This window comes from Coptis chinensis, chromosome 7 (assembly GCF_015680905.1).
Source record: "Coptis chinensis isolate HL-2020 chromosome 7, ASM1568090v1, whole genome shotgun sequence".
Classification (NCBI taxonomy): domain Eukaryota; kingdom Viridiplantae; phylum Streptophyta; class Magnoliopsida; order Ranunculales; family Ranunculaceae; genus Coptis; species Coptis chinensis.
This window is the reverse complement of record NC_141462.1, coordinates 74,985,401-75,011,075: the sequence shown is the minus strand read 5'-3', so window position 1 is coordinate 75,011,075 and position 25,675 is coordinate 74,985,401. Positions and strand designations below refer to the sequence as shown.

Genomic DNA, 25,675 nt, shown 5'->3' with positions numbered 1-25,675 from the left:
TTTCTAATTTCTCATTAATTATTCTTTGAGGTTAGTTCAATACAGTTGCATCAAGTTTTCAATTTCCAGTTAATTATTATTTGAGGTTAGTTAAGTGTAATTGCATACACTTTATAATTTCTCGTTAGTTATTCATTAAAGTTAATTCAGTATAGTTGCATCCAGTTTTCGATATTTTGTTAATTAGTCTTTGAGATTAGTTTAATGCATTTGCATTCAGGTTCCAATCTCCCGTTAATTACTCTTTGAGATTAGTTCAATACATCTCCATCCAGTTTCTGATTCTCTGTTATTTATATTTTGAGGTTAGTTGAATGCAGTTGCATCCAATTTTTTATTATCGTTATTTATTTTTTGAGGTTAATTCAATGCAGTTGCATCTAGTTCCCGATTTCTCGTTAATTATTATTTGCGATTAGTTCAATATATTTGCATCCAATTTTCAATTTCATGTTAATTGTTTTTTGAGGTCAGTTAAATGCATTTGCATCTAGTTTCTGATTTTCGGTTAATTATTTTGTGAGATTAGTTTAATGCATTTGCATCCAGTTTCCGATTTCTCGTTTATTATTTGATAAGATTGCATTTGCATCTAGTTCTCGATTTATAATTAATTATTGTTTGAGATTAGTTCAATGAATTGGCATTCAGTTTCCGATTTCCCGTTATTTATTTATTGAGGTTAGTTTAATGCATTTACATCTAATTTATTATTTATGTTTTGAGGTTAGTTCGATGCAATTACATTCTATTTCTGATTTCCCGTTAACTATTCTTTGATGTTCTTTCAATGCATATTTGCATTTAGTTTCTGATTTCCCACTAATTATTCTATGAGGTTAGTTCAATGCAGTTGCATTCGCTTTTTTATTTTTTGTTAATTATTGTTTGAGTTTAGTTCAATACATTTGCATCTAGTTTATGGTTTTCCATTAATTATTATTTCAGGTTTGTTTGATGTATTTGCATACTGTTTACGATTTCCCATTAAATATTTTTCAAAGATTTGCATCCAATTTCTAATTTTCCGTTAGTTGTTCTCTGACATTAGTTTAATGCAATTACATTTAGTTTCCGATTTCTAGTTAATTACTTTTTGAGTTTAGTTTATTGCATTTGCATAAAGTTTTTGATTTTCCATTAATTACTCTTTGAGATTAGTTATGTATTTGAATATAATTTTTGATTTTCTTTTAATTATCCAATGTGGTATGTAATACAAACTTCTACTGATCCATTTGTAGTGTTCTTGCAAGCATGACATAAAAAATAAATTTTGTTTGATTTACTATGTTGGATCATCAAAGATTATCCAGTTCCCAATTTTTCGTTAATTATTTTTTAAATTATGCATGACTCACTATGTGGAATCTGCAAAGATTATCTACGAACGGGTGTTATTATATTGATTATTCTAAAAAATATTTGCAAATATGCATAACTATTATATATTAATATTATATTGATCACTCATCCAAATTTCTTATAACGTGAAAACCTCACTCTATAAAAAAAAAAAAAACTCACATTTGATAAAAACCTTCAACTTCATTTTGTTGTTTAATAATAGAAGTTTGATTGAAATTTGGTGAGATTGTCTAATAAGGCGAAGTTCATATATATTGAAGCTACTTGAATAACAAAGAGTTACCAATCATACAGAAAGAGATAAGATAAACACAATTTTAAATGCAAAACTATACTTATCGAGATATTCTCACAATATATAATCCAACTATATTTTAAGGTTAGTTCAATGTATTTGCATTCAGTTTCTAATTTTCCGTTATTTATATTTTGAGGTTAGTTCAATGTAGTTGAATCCAATTTTCGATTCCCATTATTATTTTTTTAGGTTAGTTCAATGCGGTTGCATCTAATTTTCTATTTCTAGTTAATTATTTTTTGCAGTTAGTTCAATACATTTGCATCCAATTTTCAATTCCCTGTTAATTGTTATTCTTTGAGGTCAACTTAATGCGTTTGCATCCAGTTTCTGATTTCCTGTGAGATTAGTTTAATTCATTCGCATACAGTTTCTGATTTCTCGTTTATTATTTGATAAGGTTGCATTTGCATTTAGTGTCCAATTTCCCGTTAATTCTTGTTTGAGGTTAATTCAATGAATTTGCAACCCAGTTTCCAATTTCCCGTTAATTATTTCTTGAGGTTAGTTCAATGCATTTGCATCAAGTTTATTTTTTAAGATTAATTCAGTGCAGTTGTATCCGGTTTCTGATTTTCCGTTAATTATTCTTTAAGATTAGTTCCACGCATTTGCATCATGTTTTAAATTTATAATTAATTTTTCTTTGAAGTTAGTTCAATGCAGTTACATCTAGCTTTCAATTTTTCATTAATTTAATCTTTGAAAGTTAGTTCAATGCATTTGCATCTAGTTTCTGATTTCGACAATTATTTTTTTATATTAGTTTGATGTATTTGCATTCAAGTTTTGATTTCCCGTTAATTATTCTTTGAGGTTAGTTTAATGCAGTTGTATCCAGATTCCGAATTTCTATTAATTACTTTTTAAGATTAGTTTAGTGCTTGTATTTACATCCAGTTTTCGATTTCCGGTTAAATAATATTTGAGGTTAGTTCAATGCATTTGCATCCAGTTTTCGTTTCCCCATTAATTGTTATTTGACGTTAGTTTCATTCAGTATTATATATGTTTTAAAATATTTGTCATTATTGCTTTGCCGTTATTTTTTTTTTTATTTTCTATTATATATTTTGTGATGTTATTTTTTGTATAATTTAATTTTTCACATGTAATTTGTTTTGGTTTGGTATATAATTTATTTAAGCCCAACGTCCACTTTAACTGAATCTCGTTATTCCGCCGAATTATATATAATTATATATATATATATATACATCCCGGCTCCTAAAAGGACCTTAAATAAGTACCAAATCTAAAACACCCACAACTTCACCTACAAAATGATTTAAACCCTAATCTTTTTGTGCATATGATCTACTAACCATAAAGAACATCTCTACAAAAATTCAACTCGTTTGATATCCTCTAACTTTGATAAAATTGTTTTCCACTTTTGAATATATATATATAAAGGTCCAGAAATGTCTAGTTTTTGCATTCATCTTTTGCCAGTGTTAAAAATTGTCAAACGAGTTGAATTTTTGTAGAGATGTTATTTATAGTTAGCAGATCATATGCACAAAAGATTAGGGTTTTAATTATTTTGTAGGTGAAGTTGTGGGTGTTTTAGATTTGGTACTTATTTAAGGTCCTTTTAGGAGCGGAGGCTATATATATATATATATATATATATATATATATATATATATATATATATATATATATATATATATACGGTTTGTCTAGAGTGCCACTCTTATAGTGACACTCTTATCTCACTCTTCTCCTCAGCCGTCCGATCTCGCCCTCAAGATCTGAAGATCTAATTCACTGATAAAACCGATATTTCAAAATTTCGTGGTATTTCAAAATAAAAAAAAAAACGAAAATTAAAAAACACGAAATTGGGTTCTCTCTCTCTCTCGGCTTTTTCTTCTCTGAGGGTATCATTTGGCAATTCGGCTTCTTCTTCTTTGACAGGTATCATTTGGCAATTCAACTACCAGTTGCATCAATTCAAATTTAAACTTCTTTTGACTGTCTTTGTGGATAGAATTGATAGATATGTAATTACTATAGTGCACTTTTGGTTATGGTGCTTGCCTATTGGAACGTTTTAATTGACACTTGGATTGTCATTATACCATAAAAACTTGAATTTTGATTTAATTTAGGTTGCTATGATTATAGTTATGATTGATACCCTCGTTTAAAGACGGCGACAATTTCGGTGAACTCTGTCAGAGTTCGGTGAACTAGCATATTTGGTGAACTCTGTCAGAGTTCGGTGAACTCTATCAGAGTTTTGAACTCTTTCAGAGTTTTGAACTCTATCAAAGTTCGGTGAAGTAGCATATTCGGTGAACTCTGTCAGAGTTCGGTGAACTCTATCAGAGTTTTGAACTCTTTCAGAGTTCGGTGAACTCTGTCAGAGTTTTGATGTTTAAGTTATTTACACTGTTTATGTACATTGGGATTTTTGACTGTTTAAGTTATTTATATTTTAATTTTTTCGATTTATAGAAATGGAGACAGAGACATCAATCAATATCGAAGAAGACGTAGTTGGGTCTTCATCTACTAAAGCCCATGTTCAAGGCACACAAACATTAGCTGCTTTTACAAGTGTTAACGAGGCAAAGACTTATTACAAAGAGTATGGTCAACAAGAGGGATTTGAGACTCGTGTTCGGATGACTTCCAAGCAACAAAATCAGGTGGATTTGGTTAGTGGTTGTTTACTGGTTTGCTCACGTGAAGGGGTTAACAAGAGAGATGAAGTCCGATCAAGAAATACATCAACTATCCGGTGTGGTTGCCAAGCTAGAATTCGTATTAAGAAAAGAATGCATGAAGAGATATATGAGGTCAGCGTTGCTCATAATGACCATAGTCACGGTCTAGTGACCCCATCGAAGAGAATTTGCATGAAAACTAACAAACATATGCCTGAAGCAGCGAAGTGCTTGACCTCATTATTTAGTGATAACAGCTTATTTGTTGGGAAAGTGGCATCTGTTTTCCATGGAGAGGAAGTTGGGTTTACATAGAAAGATTGTTGGAACCATTATTATGGTTTGACCAGAAAGATGCCTAAAGAAGGTGATGCAACTGCCGTGCTGCAATATTTTATGCAGAAGAGTGCCGAGGATCTCCGGTTCTACTACGCTATTGATTTAGATGAAAATGGGACTGCAATGAACTTTTTCTGGGTTCATGGGAGGTCTTGATGCCAGTATGACTATTTCGGGGATGTTATGTCTTTTGATACCACATATCGTACCAATACATATTCCATGCCTTTTGCCCCTTTTACTGGAGTCAACCATCATTATCAGTCGATTCAGTTTGGTTGCGCATTGTTGCTTGATGAGACAGAAGATACATTCATATGGCTATTTAAGGCCTGACTTGCAGCCATGGGTGGTCGTGCGCCAACTGCAATCATCACTGACCAGGATAGAGCGATGACTGCAGCCATTGCCAAAGTGTTTCCTAGTACTCGCCATCGTATCGTCTTTGGCATATTATGCAGAAATTCAAGAGAAGATGTCATTTACCAAATTTGAGACATTGGTAACCGAAGTTGAAGAACATTATTTCTTTTTTCAGATAGGATTGTTGATTTTGAGAGAAGATGGTGTACAATCATTGAGAAGTATGAGTTGTCCGAAAATCCTTGGTTGACAGAGATATATTTAATGCGGAGAAATGGGTTCCTTGTTATCTCGGTGGCACCTTTTTGCTAGTATGCACACGACCGGGAAGTGAATCGATGAATGCTCATTATGACCCGTTTGTCAATTTGACGACCACGCTTTATGCAGTTTGTACATGGTAATGAGAAGTCTTTGGCTTTGCTTGCTAGGAAAGAAAGAGATTACGATTACCGCGACCGAAAGCATAGTTCACGGATTGTGCCTAACGATGCTTTCCTCCTTATGCATGTCGCTGAAGGTCTATAACGATCTCAATATTCAATAAATTTAAAGAGCAACTAGAAAAGGCAAAGATGGAGTACAAAATTGATGGGGGAACAGATTGATGTGTATGGAACCGAAGCTACATGGTGAAATGGAGAGACCCATTTAAAGAATTTGTTTTGGAAAGTGAGTTTCGATAGAGGAACCTTAGAGGAGATCGCGAATGCAAGTACTTTCAGTTTATGGGTTTGCTTTGTGGTCATATCTTAAAGGTTTTTACGCTTACGAGAGATTGAAGAGATTCCAAACCATTTTAGATTGACGCGGTGGATGCAAAAGGCTAACACTTATAGAGCGGAGTTTGATACTGGATTTGTGGTCGGGAATGTCTCAAATGAACCTTTGAGAGTGGCTCATTCTATCAAGGTTGCTTCTCAAGTGGCTTTACGATCGTCGCGATACTTTTTTGAGGGTTATTCATATTTTATTGAAAAGATTGGTGAAATGGCTATTGAAATTTCAAAGTTTAATGAGACTTCCTACTGAAGGAGACGCTTGAAGTTGCAGAGCCTCCAATTGCAGAGCCTTCGATACCTTCGGTTAATACATCACAAGTTTTTTTTTATTTGAATGTTTAATTTGATATAAATTTAGTGTTTAATTCGGTGTTTAATTTGATATAAATATTTATTTTAATTCGGTCTTTATTTTAGCTATTGATTTTGAATCCCAACATTTCTCAAACAAAAGGGAGGGGGAAGAAGAAAGCGGATAGATGGAAATCCCCCAAAGAGATAGCCCTAAACAATTCAGGAAGAAAGTGTCACAGATGTGGACAGATTGCTAACCATGACTCGAGAAATTGTCCGGAGAAAAATAATACGTAATCTATTGATTGTAAGTATAGCTTTATTCAAAACTCTTTGATTTATTTGTTCACTAGTTCTAATGATATTTTATCTGCGCGTCATGGACTTCATTGATGTCTGGACTTGTTAAGAGTGGTTTAGATATGGTAGCCTTGTTAGAGTTTTATCAAGTGTTGTTAAGTTGAACTGTGTCGAGGGTTGTGTTCTATTGCATCATTATGTCCATTGGATAGTATCTAATGTTGCCTGCTAGGCTCTAGATAGGAAACATCATAATGATAGACCGGTGCTTTTTTTGATAACTTTTTTCTCCCTTTTTATTTTCAAAGTTCAATATTGCTAGTTTAGGTTACTTTTGGGGAGTTTAATTAGACTGAGTTCTAATCTCATTGATGTTGTAGAAAAGAGAAGTATGGCTCAAGGAGAAATGGAGAATCTGGAGGCAAAGCTTTGCTTTAGGTAAAAATACTGCCTACCCATCTGTTCGTTTCCAGCCCCTCGACTTTGCATCAGTCGATCTTCAGTCTTTTCATCATTCTCTGCGGCTATGATCCTGACTGCTACAGTTCCACAAGATGCCACAGTATCACTGCCACCTTGACTATGCACCATTCGAAGAAAGTGCGTCAAAATTGAGTTATTAGCTACTGGGAGAAATTGTCGCGTGGGAAAGAGCGAGAGAAGAAGCGAAGTGTTGAAAGAAGGTGGAGAAGTTGAAGAGAGCTGAAACTTGGAGTGAAAGGCTTGAACAAGCCAAAGCTAGGTGCAGCCGCGTCGTGTGCTAGCTATACTTGTTGCTAATTCATTCGATGTGCTTAAATGTTGTAATACGAACAATAATATTTGGGATTGCATAAAGCATTTTGATGTGCTTATTATAAATGTTCTTTGTTGTTACAAAGCGCCCACTTGCAATTTTGTTCCGTAAGTTGATATGATGTATTGATGCAGATACTATACCACCAGTATAATGCCAACGTTTGTCAACAACAAATTTACCTCAACTCATATGATCATCAATCAACATCAACAAAATTTAGCTCAACTGATAAATTGCCAAAACACGAAACTTCTGTTTTTTTGCCTCTTGACCGGTGTGGCCAAGGGGCAAAAAAACAGACACGTCATTTTTTTATGCAAGTTCAAATCCAAACGATATGGCCGCATCGTTTGGGACTAAGTCCAAACGGTGCGGCCATATCGTTTGGATTTGAACTTGGATAAAAAAAATGACGTGTCTGTTTGGACTTAGTCCCAAACGGTGTGGCCATGCCGTTTGGGACTAAGTCCAAACGTTGCGCCATATCGTTTGGATTTGAACTTGGATAAAAAAAATGACGTGTCTGTTTGGACTTAGTCCCAAACGGTGTGGCAACCGTTTGGACTTAGGCCCAAACGGCATGGCCACACCGTTTGAGACTAAGTCCAAATGGTGTGACCATGCCGTTTGGGACAAAGTCCAAACAGACACGCCATGCCGTTTGGGACTAAGTCCAAATAGTGTGGCCATGCCGTTTGGGACAAAGTCCAAACAGACACGCCATTTTTTTATCCAAGTTCAAATTCAAACGATATGGCCACACCGTTTGGACTTAGTCCCGAACGGCATGGCCACACCGTTTGGGACTAAGTCCAAACGGTCGCGGCCATATCGTTTGGATTTGAATTTGCATAAAAAATGGCGTGTCTGTTGGACTTAGTCCCCCAAATACACCGTTTGGGACTAAGTCCAAACAGATTTTTTTTTTTTTATCCAAGTTCAAATCCAAACGATATGGCCACACCGTTTGGGACTAAGTCCAAACGGTGCGGCCATATCGTTTGGATTTGAACTTGCAAAAAAAATGGTGTGTCTGTTTGGACTAAGTCCAAACGGCGTGGCCATGCCGTTTGGGACAAAGTCCAAACAGACACGCCATTTTTTTTGCAAGTTCAAATCCAAACGATATGGCCGCACCGTTTGGACTTAGTCCCAAACGGTGTGGCCATGCCGTTTGGGACTAAGTCCAAACGGTGCAGCCATATTGTTTGGATTTGAACTTGCATCAAAAAAATGACGTGTCTATTTGGACTTAGTCCCAAACGGTGTGACCACACCGTTCAAGAGACAAAAAAAACAGATTTTTTGTGTTTTGGCAAAAACATTGCGTACTGCATTAGATTTTTGTGTTTTGGCAAATAACATTGAGATTTTTGTTGATAACATTGGGATTTTTGTGTTATGCATTAGATTATTAATAGAGATACTTCGCTGTGACAAATTAAAATGCGCAAGTTGTCGGAGAGCACAAGAAGAGCCATTGAATGGATATAAACTGAGATCTAAGCAAAGCACATACGCGCAGCCTTGGTAAGTAGTATAACTGTTTACTCCACTGACAGCAGACATCCTATTAAAATCAATGCCTGCTAATAGCAGAAACATAACCAAAGGCCATTCTTTGGCATGCCGTTTTACTAGATCTTGCACCAAAAAACCCTAGGATCTTAGGTGAACATGAAAAGAATGACAAGTCCAAAGCAAGATCACTATCATTTCATATTTCAACAATGTGACACCATGTGAAATACATTGTCTGAATTACTAAACATAAAGCTAAGTTGCTACATATCAACAACTTGCACTAACAAATGAGTCCTAACATAACATTTTTTGACTACAAAGAGATTTCCAATCTAACTTTATGACTTTAATTGTATATCTTTGTTCTTTATCTCCTTCCCAAAAAAACAAAAAAATTGAATAAAACAGTCAGTCAAGCAAAGTTAAATCAAACTGCTTTATTAAGGTCTGACAGAAAAACTAACCTCTCCACTTGCTTCCTCATGTTCACCATCTTCTGCCACCACCATTTGCCTAATTACCCCCCAATAAAAACACATGAATCAGTATAAATACTACCACATATGTCAAATCCAACACCAAATCTAGAAACCTCAGTGATTGGAAAACTCTTGAACTTAAGTCATGATCAACTCTCAAAAGAACAAAGAAAGACAAATGCCAATAAACACTCTCCGCATCATCTCAACTAACACAAACTGAAAAGTAAAGCAAAACCCGCATCATCTCAAATGCCAATAAATACCCCGTGATCATCTCAACTAACACAAACTGAAAAGTAAAGCAAAACCCACCAAAAAACAAACACAAATTCCAACTAAAATGATCTCCTAACTCTTTCTTTAGCTCCAAGACACACAGTACACTTACAACTCTCACCGCTAAAGAATCGAGTTAAGAAAGAAAGAATCTTGGAATCAATACCCTCATTTCGGTCGCACAATAACTCAGAAGATCAGTGCACAATGCATGAGCATTTTTATCTACCGGACAAAAACAAAACCACCCTCACTTCCCACTTCCCCCACTTAAAACTCTAAAAAATAATACAAGAACGATAAACACTATTGAGAACCGATAAACACTATTGAGAAGCCCGATAAACCATTGAGAACCGACAAACAAACCATTTCCATTTCCAACACTCGTCCCCAACATAAGATAAAAGGAGGTAAACTAACCAAACTAACCACTAAAACCCTAAACTAACCAAACTCAACATACCTAAATCCTATGCTCCTTCACGATATCGTCCGCCAATGAACTTGCACGGGTCAAATTGTATGCCTCCATGAACTCGTTCTGTGCATCGTCTGGAATTGCAGTCCCACCCAATTGCAGGCCTTGATTGAGCAAGCGAGAAATTTCATCGACGACGGGGTGCTGTCAAAATTAAAACGAAAAACTACATTAGTATATACATTTACATTTATAAAATACCAAAACAAAACAAAACAAAAATTAACGTTGTAAGATATTAACTCACTTTGATTATGATATGGAAGACTCGTAGGGAGTAGTGACTAAGATGATCGGGGTTTATCATTCGAATATGACTATTGTTTTCGCATTACCAACTCATGTATCTACTAACACACTCCCATGGATAAGACGGAATGGGTCCTCATTGTTCAAGTTGAATCAAGTGATTACGCCATTTACTCCAAATAGGAAGATGCAATATTAAATTTCACATCATACCAGCGTCCGGAAGTAGTTCGTCGAGGTCTTTGGTCTTTGGGGATCCGAGGGTACAAACCGCATATGACCCTAACCGACGACAACCCTCAAAACATTTAATCGCTTTCGACATTATCAAGAAAGCATATAAATCCCTCGAAAAATGCTATTTCATCCACCGGCCATATAGCTCGGACTTCAACATAGGGATACCATTCAACCTGTCAAATAGCATATGATCGAGGAAATTAATCATTAACCACATACTAATAATATCAATTAATAAATAAAACTATTTACATACAAAAATGCTTACATCGGTACAAGTCATATTATCAATGGTGGCTCGGGTATGTTTCAATGCAGCTGTTGTGTTAGCATAAAAAGACTGAGTAACTGAGTACCTATGAGCACGGGACATGCTCAAATGATAGTCCTCATTTGGGTATGGCCTGAACACTAGGAAGTACTCATAAATCCATGCCTACATTAATATAGACACCCAGTTAATATTGTAATAGATAGATAAAATTGACATTGAAAAGAAAAACAAAAAAACTAATACCGTAGGAGAGTGAAATAGCACGAAACACCCTTCACCTTGGCACTTGTGGCAGTCCCAAGACCCTCTGTACAAGTAAGTAAAGAAGGTCGCACCCCCACGATAGTCTCTCGATCTCGGCAAATTTCGAAAAGCAATCTCGGATAACAAACGGAACCTAGGTTCGGGCGTGTCGGTGAAGGCGGTACATCTAAAGAAAAATAACGGATAAGCTCTCACAAAGAACGCACCTCTTTTTGGGTTGACTTCTTCTTCACAACAACCCCATTTTCATCACATAAATCTTCATCTCGTTACCTTCCCAAAGAACTGCTTCATCAAGAAATCCATCCTAACTTTGGAAGTGAACTTATTGGATTTCATCTCCGCGATCTATCTTATCCATGGGTATGCCAAGATCTTTGTGGAGGAGTCTTTTTGTTCTATTCAAGGTCAAATCGGTGTCCCGATCCAGCGCTTTGCCTCGATCGAACTCCTAAGAGTTGGGAAACATCGTCCAACGTGATTGTCATCTCGCCCCACGACATATGAAACGTGTTGGTCTCTGGATGCCACCTCTCCACAAACGCAGAGACCAACACAGGATCCTGATGCCTGTATACACCTAAGACCAGAGCACATAAGCCGGTCCTTTGAAGCTCCACGTGAAAAGTAGAACAGTCTGAACACTCTCCGATGATATCCCATTGTACCAACTTGTTTAGGTGCCCATGGCACTTCAACACCCCTCGCTCCGCCTAAAACAACAAAAACTTAGTATTAATGTATGCACAAGTTTCGTAATACAAAATTTAAATACTAATAGACACTATATGATAATATTACCTGCCCCTCCCAAACATCATGAGCCACGATTGTACCTTTGCATAGTCATACAACCGATGTGACACACAAGGGCCACCTCCATAAACACCTCTCTTGAACTCCAAGTCATTGTTAGACTTTCTCACAATATTCACCGGAGGTGCAGTACATGGACTTCCTCGTCATCCTCCTCCTCCCTCGTCCTCTTCCTCCTCGTCAGTCTCCTCTTTGCATCATCAACACCCTCTTCTTCACTATCAGCATAACTTAGAACTACACTCTTCCCACGATCCATATTTACGTCATCGTTATCGTCATCTACATCTAAATCTAAATCTAAATCTAAATCTAAATCTACATCTACATCTACATCTACATCTACATCTACATCACTCAGAACTGTCCCCTTTCTTTTCTTTTGATTTCCTAACTCTACACCACTCACAACATTACTGGGATCATCCACTTTCCGATCCCCTCTACGAACTGATGCCGAAGTGGTTGTTCTCCTTCCTCTCTTTTTCTCAGGCTCCTCATCGCGACCCGAACTCTACTCCCCCCACCTAACAACTTCTTAGCACCCGTGGAAACACTTTTTGCTGCATTCTTCACATTCACATTCTTTGTTCGAGGCATTGCTACAAAATAAATAGGAGTTAAAAATAAGACATTCAACTAATTCAAATTGTTGCAATACCAACGTGAAAAAACAAAGAACGAAATAAGGCGGTGTGCATGCTATCTAGGCAAACTATACTCCTCTATTAAATCCCCCCTCCACACACTAACAAAAAAAACCCAATCTAATTCAAGCATGCGAAATCGACTAAGAAAACTTTGCGAGAACGACTCATGTAAAACTTTAAAGCCGCCATGGAGATAATGAACATTGAAAAAAGAAGCACATTTGTAAAACGAAAATAGTCGACGCGGCATAAGAGAAAGACAATATAAGAGCTGAAGCTAGATGGGGAAAATGAAAGGGCCATAATCTCACGAGTGGAGGAACGAAGAAAGACCAACATCAAAGGGGAACAACTGTCGATACTCGATCTTAAGTCTCTAACTCAAAAACTAATGAATATGAACTGAGTGTAGAAGCTATTAAAGTCACAGTTGTATACATAGCACATCAAGATCAAGAAGTCAGAGAAAACTGTAGAGTCGAATGCATCTACTTTGCACACACACATATATATATATATATATATATATATATATATATATATATATATAAATATATATATATATATATATATATATATATAGCAGGAGGCATTATAGAAAAATTGCTATCAGTTATTAAGTTGGATTCGAGCATATGGCATAGATGCAAGTTAAATGCAGCCACGTGGTCTTGAGTTTGAGGCAAGTACAGTGTCGGCGATACACATTAATGAATTTTGGCGTCTCTCTTGCTAGTTTGGGACGTCCAACATAAACTAAAATGTCAAAAACTTTTAATCTTTTGTACTTGCATGATCTTCATGGAAAATTCTTAGCTGGAAAGAAGCCTTACAACAATGCACGAGAGTACCAGGGTAGGACGGTAGGTAGTCGGGACCTTAATTAGTTTAGTTAAGCGTCACACTCCTACTATGATTTGCATGTACAAAATGGGTGTCTAGAATTCAAAAGAATTGAATCAAACATAACATTATATATAAAAAAAAGATAGAAAGATAGAACAGTTACCTGAAACAGAGCTATATATTTATTTTGAATCAAGCAAGCAGTACTCCAGTCGATATGGCCTCAAATAAAAATCTAGTGATATCAACAAGAGAGACAATAAGTTCATAACTTCATTGCTTGATTTAATGATTTATTTATTTTGAACTTGGATAAACATAACATTGATGTCTCTGTCTCCATTTCTATAAATCGAAAAAATTAAAAATATAAATAACTTAAACAGTCAAAAATCCCAATGTACATAAACAGTGTAAATAACTTAAACATCAAAACTCTGACAGAGTTCAAAACTCTTATAGAGTTCAAAACTCTGATAGAGTTCACCGAACTCTGACAGAGTTCACCGAATATGCTACTTCACCGAGCTCTGAAAGAGTTCAAAACTCTGATAGAGTTCACCGAATATGTGTTTGTCACCGAACTCTGACAGAGTTCACCGAATATGCTACTTCACCGAACTCTGACAGAGTTCAAAACTCTGACAGAATACGGCATGAAGAATAACGACTGAGTTCAAAACTCTGACCGAATACGGCATGAAAAATACGACAGAGTTCAAAGCTCTGACAGAGTTCACCGAACTCTGACAGAGTTTTGAACTTTGAAAACTCTGACAGAATACGGCATGAAGAATACGACAGAGTTCACCGAACTCTGACAGAATACAACATGAAGAATACGACATAGTTCAAAGCTCTGACAGAGTTCACCGAACTCGGCGCGAATCTGGCATGAAGAATACGATAGAGTTCAAAACTCGGCAGAGTTCAAAGCTCGACGGCGAGTTCAAAATCGACGAATCGACATGAAGAATACGGCGAGTTCAAAGCTCGGCGAGTTCAAAACTCGGCCGAATCACGGCATGAAGAATACGGCGAGTTCAAAGCTCGACAGAATTCACGAACTTCGACGAGTTCAAAACTCGGCGAATCACGGCATGAAGAATACGACGAGTTCAAAGCTCGACGAGTTCACCGAACTCGACATAGTTCAAAAACTCGGCGAGAATCACGGCATGAAGAATACGACGAGTTCAAAACTCTGACAGAATACGACAGAGTTCAAAGCTCTGACAGAGTTCACCGAACTCTGGCAGAGTTCAAAACTCTGACAGAATACGACATGAAGAATACGACAGAGTTCAAAAACTCTGACAGAGTTCAAAGCTCTGACAGAATACGACATGAAGAATACGACAGAGTTCAAAACTCTGACAGAATACGGCATGAAGAATACGACAGAGTTCAAAACTCTGACAGAATACGGCATGAAGAATACGACAGAGTTCAAGCTAATTAAATACCATTCAAACTTCAACGAAAATACCATTAAAGCTAATTAAATACCATTAAAGCATGAAGAATACGACATGAAGAATACGACAACGAAAATACCATTAAAGCAAAGTTTACTTCCAATACAGAAACTTGTTTACTTCCAAGTTTCGCGTTTTAAATAACAATATAAACAATTTCATACCCAATTCATACTTGTTTACTTGTCTAAGTTCATAAACAGTTGAACCAAGCGTTTTAAACTTGTTTACTTGTCTAAGTTCATACCTAATTTCGCGTTTTAAACAACAATATAAACAACATCCAAGAATAAAGTTTACTAGGTTAGTTCATACCCAATTTCGCATTTTAAACAACAATATAAACAACATCCAAGAATAAAGTTTACTAGGTTTATTTCAAACGAATTCAAGCTAATTAAATAACAAATCAAACGAATTAAAAGTGGAAAAATACCTTAATCCAGAAGCTTGGTTCAAACTGGAGAAGAAGAAGCCGAGAGAGAGAGAGAGAACCCAATTTCGTGTTTTTTGTAATTTTTTTTTTTTTTTTTTTGAAATACCACAAAATTTTGAAACATCAGTTTTATCAGTGAATTAGATCTTCAGATCTTGAGGGCGAGATTGGACAGCTGAGGAGAAAAGTGAGATAAGAGTGTCACTATAAGAGTGGCACTCTAGACAAACCGATATAAGAGTGGCACAATAATTACGATATATTATAAATTTAAATTTATAAATTTAATTAGAATATATCGTAATTATTGTGGTCAGAATTGTGATTTTTGAAATCCTTAACTATGAATAAATGTTTAAATCTTATTGTCGATGGCGCATCAAATCAAAAGTGTTTTAGGAAAATTGTTTTCAGTGGAAACTATTGTTTTAGCAATTTACTTTTTTTTTCTAATATTTTTTTTCGTAATTAGCTATATTGTTTAGGAAAAGTTGGAGACTCTGTGAAACTCTAGATGAGATTTTTTTTTCGTAATTAGTTATAGTGTTTATGAAAAGTTAGAGACTCTCTGAAACTTTAGATGAGATTGTTTTCTTATTTATATCCTACTTTTTTATAAGTAGTAATAGAGTTTAGAAAAAATTGGAGTCTCTGCGAGTGTTCCAAAAAATAGATTGGTGAGAGTATAACTATAATATATATTTAAGGAATTGGAATATGTCTTAATTAGTGTGGCCGTAATTGTGATTTATTGAATCCTTAACTGAATAAATGTCTAAATCACACAGTGGATGGCGCAACAAATCGAAAAGGGTGATAGGAAAATCATTTTCGGTGGAAATTGTTGTTTTTAGCAATTTAGTTTTTTGTCTCCTATTTTTTTTTCGTAATTAACTATATTGTTTAGGAAAAGTTGGAGATTCTGTGAAATTCTAGATGAGATTGTTTTTTCGTAATTAGCTATAGTGTTTAGGAAAAGTTGGAGAGTCTGTAAAACTCTAGATGAGATTGTTTCCTTATTTATATCATATTTTTTTATATTTAGTACTATAGTTTAGGAAAAACTGGAGTCTCTATGAGGGTAGGAGTGTAAAAAAAATAGTTGACCCATCATCCGGTAGGGTACCCGGTCTTCACCTACTACCTAAACCCGCACCGACCCAAAAATAGACCCACCCCACCCTGCCACCGTTTTTACGCAACCGGGATATGGGTGTAGGTTCTATACTCAAACCCGACCCGTCAAACCGCCCGACCCGCACCGTGTCAAAAGTCCTTGACCCAACCCAGTTGACCCGCACAATTTCAAGACTCTAACTCTAATATTTTTGTATTTTGTTTATATTTTCTTTTAACTTTTGTAGGAATTTGAGAGATATGAACACAAACTTATGAGTTCAACATTAATTTCAAATATTCAAGTTTGAACATTAGGCAAATATCAAAAGTTCAAATTCAACTTTCGAATTTTGGAGAAGATGAATCATTCATCCTTGTATTAGTGTCTAATTCTTTTAGTTTATATTTTATTGTTTTATACCATAGATCCTCACTCTCTTCTTTATTTTATCATGCTATGGAAAATAATCAATTTATAAATGGTAAATCACGAGAAAAAAGTTTCAAATTTACAAATATGGTTTTGGGTTCAAGTTTTTTTTTTTTTTTTATTGATTGATTGATTATATATTTTTTTTTCTCTATGTTGTGAATTGGAAATATATTACTTGCAGAATTAGATAGTTTTTTTTGGGTGAAACTAGGTTAAAATGATAATTTCCACCCGACCCACCCAAAACCAGCCCGCCGTAAGTGAATCTAAATTTTGGGTGATGGTACTAAGACATGACACTTCAACCCACCTCGCCCTGCCCCGTCGGGGACCACTGGATTTGTATCCCCTAGACCCGTCCCGCCCCGACCCATCACTATTTGACCCACGGTTGACCCGGCCCGCCCCGTATTACACCCCTATATGAGGGTATAACTATAATATGTATCTAAGGATAAATATAAATATTTATTTCCTATTTTATCTCATACGTTTTCTTAATTAGTCATGACACGTGGATACTCTAAAAACACTTCCTCAATTGAAGAGGGTAGAACTAATATATATATAAATAAGTCTTGGTGTGGGGGCCGCAGGACTCCATTCGGCGGCTACAAATATTTCTCACAAGTTATGACATGGTAGATTCAAAGTTTTATAGGATATGTGCACTTTAAAATGTTAATTTAAAATAGTACTAGATCATTGCTGATTTGGTCAATAATGGATGCTTTGTGAGCTGGGCTTTTATCATTCGGTTGGTTGGAGTTCTTTTGGGCCTAATTTGAAACAGTGTCGTGGGCACGGGCTATATACTAGTATATAAAATGTAACATCCTCTTATTCATACACAATTCTATCAATAAACTAGATTTTTCTTTCTCATTCTCTCTATTATTTTTCTACTTTGGTTAACGTAGTGTTCTCTAAGGCTAGTTAATTCTAACAAAAATGATTTTTCACTTTAATTTGAGTGTTTTTAGGTTAGGTTACATATAGTAAATTCATAGACGACAAAAGTTTGATATGGAAATTATTCATCAAAAATTCAAAAATTTGGATAATAATTCGTTTTAAAATTCGGTATACAAAAACGAAAAAAATGCCAAACATACAATTCGTCTTTTATACGAGCATAATACAAAAAAAACTGGTTATATTTTTTTTACATTTTAAGTTTAGAATGTAAATTTTTCCCAAAATTACTCATGAACTTACACATACATAATTCATTATTTCATTTACATTTACTTACTAACATTTTAGTTATTTGACATTCTTTATGTATGGACGGTTGGATTTTCAAAACCTTCCATTTCGAAGTTTCAACATACTTTTTATAGTCTATTTATTTTATTTAAAAAATATATGTGCCTTATTATTTGCATTTATAAACATGGACCATAGAATTTGCAAATTAATAATACTTAGATGGAAATCCGACACGGCTTGTTGTGGACCAAATAAACCCCTCTCATTCCGCTCTGTTCCTAGTTCCTACACACAACACAGCTAGCAAAAGTTACGGGTATCCTTAAATCTGGGCCGAATATAGTTGCAAAGTCTTGTTGGGCCAGATCTACAAAGTCCAGCCCATTTCATTATGAGCGCGAATTCAAACTCAAAAAAACAGTAGTAATAATTCTCAAATCCCTAAAACCATTTAACCCAAAAAAAAAAAAAAAATGACAACCACTCCCAATCATCATCGCCACTCAATGGTAGACGACAAAGATCTAGACGACGCAGAATTATGGGCAGTAATTGATTCGGCAGCAGCTGCTTCACATTCCACGTCATCCTCATTAAAATCACGTAAACCATTAACCACATTAAAATCACCAAACCAATCATTATTCCAAACCCCAAAGCTCAATAATAAACGCGATAAACAAGAAGAAGTTAGGACTAATATTCCGTTTTACGGTGAAGTTGTACAAGAATCATCTTCAATTAATCAGAGATCGATGAAGATTGCAAGAACGAGTGGGTGGTGTTTTGGAGATGAGAATCATATTAATAATAAGATGGTTGTTGTGCAAAGGACACCGTCTCCGGAGAGTTTGCAAGAGATTGTTAGTCCTTGTTCGGAGAGGCATAGTTTGTCGGGGAGGTTTCCTTCTGTGTCTTTGTTTAAGGAGTATCAGAATGCGGCTATGGCGGTACTTTTAATTTCTTTTATTATATGTTTAACTCATCACATATCAATAGCAGCTTGTCAAATACTTGAATGTATCCTCCAATTGTGGAATCCAGAACCAATTCATATGAAAACCAAATTATGTTGTTTGTTGCTGTTTAATTAATAGAATTACTTACTTGTCTTTTTTGGTAAAACGTGCTGCCTTAGTTGTTGAATGAACTAAGCATATAAGCCAGTGAAATAAAAAAAACTACATAGTTATCGGCCTCATTATGTTGAGAATTGTATTTGTTTGTATATATAATACTTAGAATTGTGTTCCCTAATCTCTTATTTACCTTGGGCCCGACCTCCCAAGTCTTGACTAGTAGGCCAGTGGACACCTTCCAATTCTTGAGGGTTGTCTAAATAAAAATGATAGCTTAGATTGCATCTAACAGATTCTTTTTGAAGATTGTGGGCTGTGAGGTTTGTTACTGTTACTGAGGCTAGATATGTGGCCTAGTGAAAGATGTTCTACTTTATGAATTTATATTCATATTTGTACGCATACAACTGCTGGAAGTACTCTTCTCTTCATTTTCTTTCTGGCTACATGTTCAATTGCATGCCTCGTTTTTCATCTGTAGACACTTATCACTTTTACCAAAGTGAATTATAACTTGGCTTAATATATGCTCAAGCTCTACCTCCACATTTTTTAAATAATTGGATAGTCTCAAGCTACAATCTCAGTGTCTTTTTAAGTTTTGGTTTTGACTTTTGACATATGGTCTAGATGGTCGAAGCGACTAGGATTCCATAGGTAACATTGATGATTGAAAACAAGCAGAGTCGTATATGGGTGGTTAGAGATGTCAAAGTTTCGGAGGTCAAAGAAGGAGAAACAAATTCACAATGTAGATAAATGCACAATGTTACCAATTTTAAAGGAAAGCACTATCTTCTATTTGTCTCTATGCCATTGATTTTTTTTTTTCAAATGGTACTAGTTCATTAAGTGTGGTAATTAATGTTATCAGTCTTCAAGTTTTAAGTCTCTAAGTTATCCCTGCCAGTTTGCATGGCGTACTGTCAAATTCGCATCATCTACACTGGGTCACCTACTTTTTATGTTGGACTTATCAAAGTTTGTGATCTAAACATTTGGCAAGAACTACATGATTCATATGATTATGATTTGCTACATGATTGTCTTTGTATTTATGTTCTTTAAGATAATCCATCATCTGATACATGCAACAATAGTTATGAGTACTTTGTAAATAGTAAATACGGTGTTCGTTGCTTTAGATCTGTGTGATTCTTTGTGCTTCTTGACCTGAGTTACATGTGTTTTATGCATCTGCCCCTTTGGTCCTACCCTGAGCTTTCACCACTTGTAGGACCTAACTTAGAGTGCACTGAAGTTGATAACGCTTTTAGGAGTTGAGACACAGAGCCAGTCAGACATTTCAAGATATTAAGTTGCTGGATATATATGACTAGTTTACTGATGTTAAACACTTTTGGAACATTTACATATTTCCTTCATTTTGCTTGCCTGAGGATTATTCTTTTCTTACATGAATTTGTAACTTGACTTTACAGATTCTAGAGAAGTCTGATTACACCGTGATTTCTGGGAATCCATTTATCAAGAAATCAGGTAATATCTGAATTCTGAAGTGACAATTTTATGGACCTACTTTATAAAAAAAAATCTTTTGGAAAGAGAAAAAGTTCTTTATATGTACAATTCACATGGCCTATCCAGATCATCCCTCTCGCAGCTAACCTTACTGATTGGTTTCTTCTTTATTTTTCCACGCGATACCTTTTGTTTTGACACTTCTAAATACTGATTGTCGTTGTTCCTTTTTATAAAATGTAAAAAATAGAAATAAAATAATTCTCTTTTCTACACCCGAAGGTGTTGTCAATGAAGTTGAGATGGAGTTTCAATGATTTATATGGGGAGTAGTAGCGGGGAGAGAAAAATTCATTGGGTTAGGTGGGATAGGCTTTGTATTGATAAAGAGGACAAATGATTATTAGGTTGCAAATATGTCGAATCCATGAATGAAACACTTTTGTCTAAATGGTTATGGAGGTATGGGGAGGAGAAAGAGCATCTAGAAAAGTGATTTTTGGAAAGTATGGTGAGGAAGATAGTGTGGAAACCTAGAGGGCCATATGGGATCACTTTGTGGAAAAGGATAACTATTGGCTCAGAGCAATTTGATGAGGCGATGAAGGTATAATCTTTCAACTGGAGGGAAGCAATACAATTCATTTTGGAAAGATGTATAATGTTTGGGTGGGAGAAATGGCGTTGAGTGACCAATATCCAATCATCTATGATGTAGCGGCTAACAAGGATGCTAAAGTGGCAGAGTACTTGAGTAGAGGAGTGGATGGGGTGGTTTGGGAGGTGGCTTTGAGAAGAAACCTTAAGGATTGGGAGTTGTTTTTTCTCATCTTTTAATAAAATTATTGGATTTGGCCGGGTGGGGTGAGAGTAAAGAGGCTCTTTCTGTACGAGGCAAGTGGTTAGTGGAACATCTTCCAAAGGCAATAGTGTGGGGAATATGGTTGGAACGTAATCGAAGAGTGTTTGAGAAAATGGAGAAGGAAATGCACAAGATATAGGTGAATGTCAAGGAGCTATTGTATGATTGATGGAGAAATGCCATCACTTTTAGGGAGTTAAGATCTCAAGATAATTTTATCTGTAATTAGGATATTCTAGTTTTGTAATTGTTTGTATTTGACCATCTTGTGGGATTGTATTTAGCTACTATTAGTTCCTTGCTAAGAATTAGCTATCTTGTTATTTAACAATGTAATTTTGAATGAAATATAACTTCTGTGGATAAAAAATGGCCGCTAGTTGAGTAGTTGGAACCTTCATTCTGTCATTTGCTCGGTTGTCAGAATGAATGAAGCCTTTGCAACCACTACTTCGGCTACCATATACATGTAGAGGATTCTGCAACAGTAGTAGGTTCAGACAATTCATTCTCATGTTTAAATTTCTCATATGTGAAGTTGTAATTTCACTGAGTAAGACTTGATCTGGGGGTTATATACAAATAAATTAAAGTTTTCTTTTATGTTTCGTCAGGATGGAGGAAAATAGCATTTTACTTCAATCTTTCATTTGAAATCAAAGACAAATCTATTGAGTTTGATGATAATCGGAATGTCCAACGCGCTGAATTTGTTGTTCGGGCGTCTATGCAGTATGTCTTCTGACTTCGGTGATATTGCATGATTACATGGTTCAGTTGAGCAGTCATTCTAGTTTCTGCTTTCTTTAATCTAGTTTTCTTGTTATTCATATCAGAGGTGGTAGGTTTTCTGATGGATGGGGTTCATGTGAACGGCGGGAGAAAAGGTTTATGAAGCCAAACCATGACATTCCCAGCACAGCAGAAACCCGAGCGAAAAATAAAGCATGCCAAGTAAATTATTACATCTTTTTATGGACTTGTTTCCAAATCTTTCTTTAATCATTTCCTTGTATTTTGTTGATTTTTTATTTTTATTTTATTTTTTTAATATTATCAATTTTACCCTTGGTGTTGGCTTCACCTTTAGTTCAAGTTGCTTCACTATTCATTTAGGTTACATTGACACGGGCACGCGTGTCGGTGTCCGACACGGATACGGGGTGTCGGATACGGCGAGCAGTTGAAGATCGACATGGGGACACGGATAGGAATAATTAATTAATTTTTTAATAATTATAAATTTATTAAATTAGATGGTAAATTAGAAATTCGAGGTAAATTAAATACAATATGTGTCCGTGTGTGTCCAACACGGATACGGACACGGACACGTGGATACGTATCCGACACAGATTTTTTTCAAAATATGGCGTGTCCATGTAACCTAGAATTCAATCATGTGGGAAAGTGAATTTGGTTGTTTGGTCCGATGGTTATGGCTTCATAGTTCATTCTCCTCCTAAGTCCCAACTCCAAATGCAGAAGAGTCAATTATTATTCTCGTAGTTATTGAAAGCTTACAACTAAATCATAGACCTCAACCATTATCAATAGTGATAAATTGAATCTTTTTCCTCCTTTTACTTTGTCCAATATCGTAATATCTGTCACAACTCACAAGCTTCTATGGATCTGCTCTCTCGACCTCAATTCATGCCCATTTTGTTCTTCCGTCATTCTTGCAGAGTTCTCGACTTGTGTTCTCTTTTTAACTGGGATCATTGCTTATTGATCTCATACGACTTTCTTTCAATTGGTCCCCTCTTTCTTAATATATCCTTTATGTAATAAATTACCACACATGATTGAAATTTAGTTCCATGACGGATAGTATTCGTTTTTTTTTCTTATCTTTTCAATGTTAGTAAAATGATCCGTTTTTAACTTATGATTCACTCGTACCATGTTATAAATGATGAGAATGCAAAATAGATGTACCTCAGCTCTATAGCACCTTTTTAATCTTTTTCTTCTGAACTTTTGAGCGATGCATATTACACACGCAAGAATGTTTTCCTTTTCATCCTGCATTGTATGCTAGACGAAAATTTTGATTATTAATTGTTCTTTTAGCATCTTAACTAAGTTTGGACTGGACATGGAAGCTGTACTTTGAGTGAACTCCAAACTAGAAGTTCAAATGGGAATTGCCTGATTGATCTTGGTTCAACAGGAAAATATTCATGAACCAGCCTTTTTAATCTTTATCTTCCCAGACTCACTGAAACTAGCTAATCCGTGTATTCACACTTTTTGGAACACGGGTTGGAGCTGAAGTTCGCTGCTCCATGAGTTGGCTGGAGCTAAGGACACCCACGTAGGAGTTCAACCTTGGACACTCAACACCAACTTTTAATGGATTTCAATTCCCACGAGGTTGGTGGTAGTTACCAACCACAACTCACTCCGCAAGACTACACTAAAATGAACCATGCCCTATGAAGTCCCTACACCCTCCCTCTCTCTTGTTTAAAAATTAAAATCACATATCAGAAACTAGGCCTCTATTGAGTAAGACAGCTTTGTTGTTCCTTCTTCTCTTTTATTTATGAAAGAATTCATAATTTATGTCAAGGAACAGTAGTAGCCTGAATTCAAATAAGAAATAAATAAATAAATAAATATATATATATATATATATATATATATATATATATATATATATATTTGGATATGAATATGAATTTGAACATTGTATGATATGGAAGTCTTTCTGAAATTGAAACAACACAACTTTTGGAACCCCCAGTATAGTATTACCACCAAACTATCTTTAAAACAAAATACCCAAGGTTACCTTTTACCAACTTCTTGGAGTTGGGTTCTAGGGAGCTGAACCGCAAGTTCCAAACAGACCCTTGCAACTCTTTCTCGCAAATCTTTAGGCTCTCTCATCCTTTTTAGTTTTTGTCTCTTTGAAAGTTATCCCGTCACCTTTCCCCATGGAGAAAACAAAGGGTTGTCGAGAAGCTCGACAATCTCTTGGATATTGGTTACTTCATGGGAGGTGTAGAAGTTTACAAGTTGAGGACATTTCAGAGTAGAAAATAGACAATATTAGCAGTTGAAATTGATGAAAATGTGTTGACTGGTGAGCTTCACATAATGTAAAAAGATGAGTTTGTTGTTGCTTAAATTGAAGTTTCTTACAGTAACTTGATACAGAAAATTTACTCCAATGGAATTATTATTTCAACTTAAATTCATTTGGATGTCCTAACATTGTACCGGTGGTCGTGTCCTCATTTTTCCTTTGAAAACTCATGTTTATGGAGTGAATGTCATTTCCGTAGCAATGTTTTGTCTTTATACCATGCTTAAAGATCAAACGTCCATTTTGTTGTTCCAGGATTTGCTAGGAATCGGAGAGTATCGACCTGGTGCAGTCAATGCTCACCGATGAAGCTAGCCATTCTCTGTACGTTGAAAAACAAATGAAATTCTGGTTCCTCAAATTTTAGAATGATCAGAAAAAGGACATGAGTTGCAGACTTGCAGGTGATCGAAGCATTTATTGGATTCGTCTTAATCCATTGCCGAGGTCTTGAATAATACTGAAGAAAGAAGGAAGACGAGATCAACATTCCATTGAAATGGGACAAAGTAAAAGATTCTATATCTTTTTTAGTGGTCCCCAATGTATCATTTAAAAGTGTCCTATTAATTCTTTGAAAATGACTATTAGAAACGTTGACAGATAAGTTTGATTCCTTTACTGGAAGAAACCACCATTTCTCCGCAATTTAGTGCTGCAGTAGTTAAACTGGATGATTTTGAACTGACTCTTACCTATCTGAAACATTGCTGGTGAGGATTTGGTGTTGCCTTGTAAGGCAATTGATCATTATACTGTCTACAGTCTGTGATTCCTCATTTGGGGACTGCAAGGACCTCAGAATAGTACCAGTGGCATGAGTGATTTGCTTGGCAGTTACATTTTCCATATGTTTGTAGTTTTGTACCAATCACGCTACTATTGAGCAGATCCAAAGAAAGTAGAATTTCATGTCCAGGTATATAAAAAAAGCTTGTTGAATTCCGACACAGCTTCTTGATTAAAGGTTGAAAAACCTCTCATACTGCTCTGTGATAGGCACCTTAGCAAAAGTACATCTCTTTCATCCTTTATTGGATTCTCTATTAAGTATTACCCCTAATCATGAAATTGCTATTCAATTAAAATTTTATGTAGGACCGAACATTTCGTATCTTTTATTATCCTTTATTTGAGTTGTTTTTGGTACCAAA

The 25,675-nt window shown here is 35.6% G+C and overlaps 1 protein-coding gene across 1 annotated transcript; it reads left to right on the top strand.

Annotated features, from left to right (window-relative positions):
- Nucleotides 1–18,407: 18,407 nt before the first annotated feature.
- On the top strand, nucleotides 18,408–25,368 carry LOC147488868 (peptide transporter family protein). Its single transcript, XM_086572252.1, has 5 exons — nucleotides 18,408–18,951; nucleotides 20,523–20,580; nucleotides 22,039–22,156; nucleotides 22,261–22,378; nucleotides 24,777–25,368. The coding sequence occupies exons 1-5, from the start codon at nucleotides 18,475–18,477 to the stop codon at nucleotides 24,828–24,830; spliced, it is 825 nt and encodes a 274-aa protein (XP_086428378.1). The 5' UTR covers nucleotides 18,408–18,474; the 3' UTR covers nucleotides 24,831–25,368.
- The last annotated feature ends 307 nt before the right edge of the window (nucleotides 25,369–25,675 follow it).